Source organism: Sycon ciliatum, chromosome 10 (genome assembly GCF_964019385.1).
Source record: "Sycon ciliatum chromosome 10, ocSycCili1.1, whole genome shotgun sequence".
Classification (NCBI taxonomy): Eukaryota; Metazoa; Porifera; class Calcarea; order Leucosolenida; family Sycettidae; genus Sycon; species Sycon ciliatum.
The window spans coordinates 8,970,436-8,978,291 of NC_088652.1; the positions used below are offsets into that span (position 1 = coordinate 8,970,436).

At 43.2% G+C, this 7,856-nt stretch overlaps 1 protein-coding gene across 1 annotated transcript; it reads left to right on the forward strand.

Annotated features, from left to right (window-relative positions):
- Window positions 1-845: 845 nt before the first annotated feature.
- LOC135826420 (uncharacterized) lies at window positions 846-6,547 on the forward strand. Its single transcript, XM_065339030.1, has 3 exons — window positions 846-1,051; window positions 4,248-4,499; window positions 5,641-6,547. The coding sequence occupies exons 1-3, from the start codon at window positions 907-909 to the stop codon at window positions 5,922-5,924; spliced, it is 681 nt and encodes a 226-aa protein (XP_065195102.1). The 5' UTR covers window positions 846-906; the 3' UTR covers window positions 5,925-6,547.
- Window positions 6,548-7,856: the final 1,309 nt, after the last annotated feature.

Genomic DNA, 7,856 nt, shown 5'->3' on the forward strand with positions numbered 1-7,856 from the left:
TGGTTTCGGGCTTTTATTGACGTTTACACGGGCAGGAGGAGCTCCAAAAATTGTACAGCGAATCCTTTCCATAGTGTTGGTATAGCCGAAGGAAACCTGCCTACATAATTTAAGGCAAACCAGAAAGAAAAATAGCCAATCATATCCGTCTCACTCAGACATGCTCGCAGTAAATGATTTCCATTTTATTTTTTTCAAAGATGCCCATTACCGCCTAAGTAGTGAAATGACGAAACGCATGACTTGATCGAGGTGGTCATCATTCCGTTTCAGAATCACAATCTCCGTAGACCGGCACATACTGGAAGCCGATACTGCCCCTGAAAACGGATTGCGAGCTAAGCATGCCAACTAAACATTCATACTGTACTTGAATCATGTCTGCTTAACACATGCACCCGTTACCAATCAATGATGGAATGAGCACGTTCTATATCGACTCATTTCCTCGTGCCAAACGTCCGCTCTTCAGTTACCACTGGCTGCATGCCGACCAGGCCCGCATTCTCTTTTGCTTGGCTGTGCTTTGGTCTACATGTCCATGTACTATTACAAAGGCAGAAGAGAACTGAGAACTGAGAACTGAGTTCTCTTCTGCCTTTGTGGTAATGCTCCATCCTTGTAGTGTTGAGCACTCTAGGCAATCTGGAAACTTTCGCTATTGTGTTCATGTACTATCATGTACATTTAACCTCATCGCTGTTCTGTTCTGAACACAGGCGTCATTTCAGATTTGAGCAAGGTCTTAGTTGAGGCCAAGGCTACGAGTCACCCTGTTTCTGAGATCCGTCTGGGGATTCTAACGTTCATATTGGCCTCTGTGATGTTTGCGTGGTGTGGGCAGGACGATCGCTGGCTAGAAACTCATTAATTGTATCGTTCAAGTCGAGGCGGGGCACTGCCGAAATGAGTCAGTCCAATATGGAAATGAATATCACCGTTTGGGTATTTGCGATCGTGTTGATAGTACTAGCCGAGTTGGCGGGCAGGAATGGAGGAACGTCTTCTCCGAGGTCAACTACAGCCCGTGCAATTGCAATACCGCAGTATGGTACGTTTTAATATGACTTGTCTTGTTAATAAAGCGTCTTATTCCCAGCATACAATGGACAACTGGAACAGGCAGGTGGAATAACATTAATTTTATTCCCGTGGATATGGAAAAGAAAAAACCATCAAAGATAGCTGGCCACGATATTCAAATAAGGATTTCAAATACAAGATCATAACGTAAAGCAACTTGGAAGAATGAGTATGGATGCGAAGTGTATCGGGGGATACATGCAGGGCGATAGTGCGTTTTCGAATCCTAGGTTATGTCTCGAAAAAAGGAGAAATGAAAAATTTATAAAATCCCTATCCTTTTTTGCCTAGGTCATCAAGGTGGTAGACGGTGTCGCATTACTCTCGAATGCAAAGAGAAAGTTTATATAACCTAATAAATTCTGGAATTAATGTCTTGCCCCTAACTCATATTTAAACCGATTGAAACGTTTTTGCAATACAATGTTGTAGCCAATCAATGGAAAAAACATTTCCAATAACATGCATGATGAGCTAGGCATAAACGCATATCGTAGAGCCCTGAGCTTCCAAGCTCTCTCTCTCTCTCTCTCTCTCGCTAGTGGAGAGAAGAGACGGAGACAATGACGAACGAAATGACAACATTATAGCCGGGGAAGAGAGAGAGATATACAGTCAGGGCGAATGCAAGACTCTTGCATTCGCCCTGACTCTATATCTACACGGAGACGGAACGAAACGAAGCAAAACGGAACGAAAACGCGCTGCCCGCGAATCATTTCCAGACCATTTACACGAGAACAGCAAATCGTTTTGAACCGTGCACACAAAAACGGACATCAAGCTCAAGTGGCACGTGCTGGCCTGGCGCAAGGGCGAGAAGTAACACGCTAGTTGGAGTTGGCTAGCTCTTGAACCCTGTTTGTGCACTTTTTTTCTTTTTTTACTGTTGAACACTCACTGCATGATGAACTAAAATGAGGAGGAAAACTCGACACAATGAAGAGTGATATTAACTAGTGGCAAAAGTAACTCAACTTATAATTATACTGGGTTATATAGACAAAGGGCGACAGTTCCCAAACTGAGCTGTACCTAGATTCGATTAGTGCCCCCAGTCTATCCATCCGTGGCTTTCTACCTCCTCTCTTTCTCTCTCTCCCTATCTCTCTCTCTGTCTCTTTCTCTCTCTCTCTTTCTCTCTCTCTCCCTCTCTCTCTATCTAAATCTCTCTCTATGAAATCAAAAGCGAATGCTGCGGTATTGGGTTTGTTTAATCGTAATGTCATTATCACATGTTGGAGGCACGGTATGCCGCATGTACACTGTTTTAACAATCAAAATGGTGCTTGTGTATGGCCAATCAGTGCGTGGTCAGGTCTGAGCCACTCCAAGCCGCTTTAATCCCTATGTTCGTTGCTTCCCTAGGATGAGGAAATGTTACTGTCTCTGTGGCTGCGTTTGCACGGGGACGGAACGAAACGAAGCAGAACGAATCGCAAACGCGCTGTCCGCGAATCGTTTTCAAACCATTTACACGAGAACAGCAAATGGTTTGAACCATGCACACTAAAACGGACATCAAGCTCAAGTGGCACGTGCTGACCTGGCGCAAGGGCGAGAAGTAACACGCTAGTTAGAGTTGGCTAGCTCATGAACCCTGTTTGTGCACTTGGTTTGAATATTTTCCGTGCGATATATTCCCGTTCGGAATGGGCTCCACGACCGGGTTTCGTTTCCAATCGTTTTCACTGTTTAAACAAGAACGAAAACGTTTTTGAAAACGTTTCAAAATACTTTGAAGTGCGTTTCCATTTCGTTCCGTTCTGGGATGCGTTTCCGTGCATTGTTGGGTAAACGATAAAAGTAAACGCAACGATGTGCTTCCGTTTCGGTCCTACTTCGTTGTCGTGTGAACTCAGCCTGAAGCTACTGTAACTGCGAGATGCAAAAATTGAGCCTCAAAATCCCATCCAATGTTTGAGCATTTTGAGTTATCTATACCATGACATTGCTGTGCCCCAGCAGATCACTCTGTAAAAACCTAGGTCCAAAACCTTTATCTTTCACAGAGTTATGGGTGCTTTTATTTATTTTTAGTGATTTATAACTATATCGCTTTATACAGAAAACTCAACTTTCAAATGCATTTTTTAATACTGCGCCAAACGACATAACCCCCCATTTCGGATCTAGAGTCTCAAATATAAACAAATCTACTTGTATCTAGTATCATCATTCATAGCATACGCATTTCAACTGGGTGTGACTGTATAGCATACGGAGACACGATCCATGCAACCAGTCTCCTCCGTTTTTATACCTCCAAAAACTGTAAAATTGATTGCAGTGTATTGTCTACATCAGTAAATCCAGTGACAGGGGACGCTAAAATTTAATGTCTTACAAGTAATAATAATATTAACACTTCAGGAACTTGGACTACGTGTGCACCACCTGCTAAAACCAGAATGAGAGTCTCACTAAACGAGGTTAAATTGGATAGTGGCAGTGATCCTTGCTCGACGACTGGCTGGCTTGCTGAACCCGTCAATAAAACACTAACTGATTGCCTCATAAATGCGTTAAAAGGGACCACCTCTCCACAGATCACATCCGTGTGGGTTGGTCTACGCATGCATCTGTGTGCGAGTTGGAGTTGAACACATTCTGCTGGAGGAGCCCCAAGTGTTACTCGGAACGGTTTTGCAAAAGTCTCCGCCACGTACATGTACATTCACGGGATGTATAAATTTGAGGCCGATTATTGTGGCACATCGAACTACTATATGTGCCAGGAGTTTCTTCATTGGCTAAACATGTTACTATGCCTAGAGACAATAAAACTGTACACCAGTTGAGTTAGCATTGAACGAGAATATTCTATCAATCCAGTTAATTCTAAACTAAATCAAAGCAGTACTGTAGACATTTCCGCTGACCCCAAAGTGCTGGTATTTATTACCCTTGGAGCCGATTGTGTTATAGAGGAGAGGAGCATCCAGTAGAATAAATGGGACATGTTTGTTGTATCGGAATACGTCGGCGAAGTCAGGACTAAATATTTTGAAATACTCACATAATGTCGAGTCATTACTGGTTTGGCCCGCCATTATATCATGAACATTATATCTGGCTGTATCCAACAGTTGTTGGATACAGCCTGTCCCACGAGCTGGTTACCATACATTGTGTTGATCTTTTCACCTTTTCCCTCATAATAGACCAACCGACGTATACAATCCCATCAAATGAGACATCAAGTCTCCAGTCCACAGCCACTTCCGCCAATATGAACATGCCCTCCATTAATCCGACTCTGGCTAAAACTGCCCGACCTTCAGCGCAGCCTACCACTACAACACAAGCATCGCCATCATTTTCAGCGTCACCAACCACACCAATGTTGCAAACCCGAAAACCGGCACCAACCATCTTGTCATCGGTGGGTGGGAATCCGCCAAATGAGGCAATACGTACGTGGAACGTTTTTTGTTTAATGGAAATAGTGGAGGAGTTTCTTCAAATACAACCATGCCAATAAATTATAAGGGAACTGGTACATGTATAGCATGTATATAGCTTGATCTAATAATGGCAGGGCCTGCAAGGTTTACAACATAGTTTCTCTGTTATCTATGACCATGGTAGGTGCAGTCCATTTTCTCATATTGCAACTCTCTCAAACCACTGGGTAATCATCGTACCGTTGAGTTCTTATGTGTACACGACGCAGCTCTTCTCTCAGTAAACACTATGAAGTAACCGTTGGTGGATATTGCCGGCAGAAAAATCGACAGAATTTGGTACTTTGTCCGGTATGTTTCATGCATGTTTGGTATGTGGATGAAGAGTACTAGCAAATTTCGGTGAATTGCTCGCCATCAGTTTAGTATGTTTCTGTCGATTTCACTGCTTATCGAGCCGAATCTGCCAATTTGTCGAGCATTATAAGCCAACTGCTAGTTAGTGGAAGGCGAAAATCTGAAGTCGGTCAGTTAACTAAATGCTACCGGTTTGATATGCAGTCTTCCTATCCTGTGTACTCAACTAGCACTTGTCCTAGTGTTGGTGCGGTGAATGTGTTGGGTCGAAGAGTGCACGTGTGTCGTTGGGAGGTGGAACTGTACTGATTACGATCGGGCCAAACGTTTCTTCCTGACGTCGATCAATAAAACATCCCTGGTTAGGACTTTACATGTATTTTCATGAGGAAGATCAATCAAGATCAATCAAATTTATCGAATGAATGATCGGATGAACATGTTTAACTGCACATCTGTACACATACACTGACCTACAATCTGCTCTATCTTACGTAGTGGGATTTGCTAATATTTAAAACACTTCCACAGGCCTGGTCCAGAGCCTGGTCCAGAGCTAGTCGGATACGGAAAAACGATGAAAGTCGGAATGGACTGTTTTACTGTGTTGGAAAAGAGAGGACAAATTGTGCAGGAAACATGCTCAGACTTAAAAAACTTACATGTAAATTCTTACAGTGTCTACAGAACAATTCTTCCTCCTTACTGTAATGTCAGAGCTGTCATTTCCACAACAATTGTGTTAATGTAATGAGGCGGAGCCCTTTTTCTCCCAATTTTGTGCCTCTCGTAGGGGTAGTGAGCAAGGGCAGTTCATCGGGGGTGGTGATTGGCGTTGCGATTGGGTCGTATGCAACTGGCTTCATCACGGCGGCTATGGTTATCAAGCTCTACCTACGCAGCAGATCAAAGACGTCCGGACCAAAGGATGGATCACAGCTTTGCCATGATGATGTGCATAGTAGTATTACTGAAACGCCAGCAGTCATGACGGAGAGTGAGCTGTACGGGAACAGAACAGCAGAGCCGGAGCAAAACAACTGCGGCGAGGGTGTGTACATAGATATTGCTTACTAAGCGCAAGTAGATATTGCTGAAGAGGTGCCACACGAATCTTAACTTACACCATACACTGAAGTGTCCTTTTCTACTTGTTGCATGCCTTCTACAAACACTGTTCTGTTTTCCTTGCGCTGTTTCAATCACCTCGCTAAAGGCTTAAGGCTTCAAAGTACACTTGTGGAAAACTTTTAAGATGATATTGAAGAGCTTGAAGTTTGTCTTTTTCTCTGTATTTGCGTTCTTTTTTACGAGGAAACTGTTCTAGCACGGTTATTGTAAGATAATTGTATGGTGCTCCATTCAATTCTTGAAACGCGGAGTGATGAAATCCCTCATGTTCGATCTTCCATTAAATGTGTGAACTTTGTATTTTAGACTTTGGCAACTTGAGTCCTCTACTGACGGCGGATGAACCTCACATTGTAATTATCCACTGTAATCATGCATGTATTGACCTAAATTTCGCCAGTTGTGTTTGTCACCAGTTTTTTCTATTTTCTATGACCTCGCATTGCAGCTATATTCACCAATTGCCACGCGTCTTTTACGGCAACACGACTGCATCGCATTTCCAGCTTCAACCTGCATGTCTTGCTGAGTACTTGCAGTCAATTTAAGCATCAAATACCCATGCTTGTAATCAGATCCTACTTGTAAGAGGTTGTTGGGTCCTTCAGTTTTGTTGCATGCTTACACATATTATTCGTTTGGAATAGAGTTTGTGAGTGTAGTTTGTGCTCTGCTCCGGGACCAGCGGAACAAGTTGTCACCGAAAACACTCAGCTGACATTATAAAAGCCTAATGTTTGCCAGGTAGAAGTTCTAATTTTCCTTGGAAAATGCTGAACAGATACCTCATGATTCTGTCTAGCTGCAGAAATAGGAGAAAGTATGCTAAGCAGAAATAAAGATAGAGCACAGTGACATAATGAATGGGAAATGTATTGCTAAAGTGCCACACCAGCAGGCTGAAATACTAGTAACAAAACGGCTTGGAACTGAAAAGGTCAGGGAGAAGAATTAGAGGGTTCAATGCAGATCATCTGAAAGAGAGCAACATCTTGCTACCAATGGAACAGCACTGGTCTAAAGCAAATATCCGGATGCAGTGCTGCCAGCCAACTGGGTCTGCTTTGCATACTGCCACTTCTGATTTTGCAGCCTTTCTGTACATGTACTACCAATGTAATGTCTTGCGCATTGCTTGTATTGTGTTTACACTCGCATGCTTATCAGTGGCTGAATTTGCTAGGGCAAAACATTTGCGACTTGTACCAGGACATTGTATGTTGTGCTACAAGCAGTCGAAGCATGGCATGCACCTTCTTTGGCACAGGGATATTCATCGCTCAGTTGGCGCTTGCCATGCTTCTGCATACATAAAATCGCAAAACCTAAACTTTCAGACTGAAGGGAAGGCAATACGAGTTAAGGCAGTACGTTTCCATACCCATCTGATCAGTTGAGATTTGTGTAATTTTGTTAAAGTTCAATTCACTGAGTACGTACCCAGGTACGACGTACACTTGCTTATAGTCGATTCATACTACGGACAAAATCACGTGTAAACTTGAATTTCCATTGTAATGCAGTCGGGTTTCAAAATGTTATGCACAATCCCTGATCAAACCCATCTGAGTCGTAGAAACGTGGTTGCAGTTGGCCATAGTCTGACGTACACCTTCTTAGTACTGTTTCCACTTCCAGAGGTGTACATGACCACCTTATCCAAATTCCACTGTATTTGAGGAGATAAGCAGAAGACGAAGAGCATATCGAGGACTAGCCATGTCATGCACCCTGTGTTTCCGCTCCATTGGCATCCTGTGTGCGCCAGGTGAAACACACTGGTGAGATTCTCAGCAGAAGCATTGAGAAGTTCCTGCAAACAAAATCCGGTGATTCCACACTGCCAGCATGAGTTACCTTGAGGACAATGGAAACGTT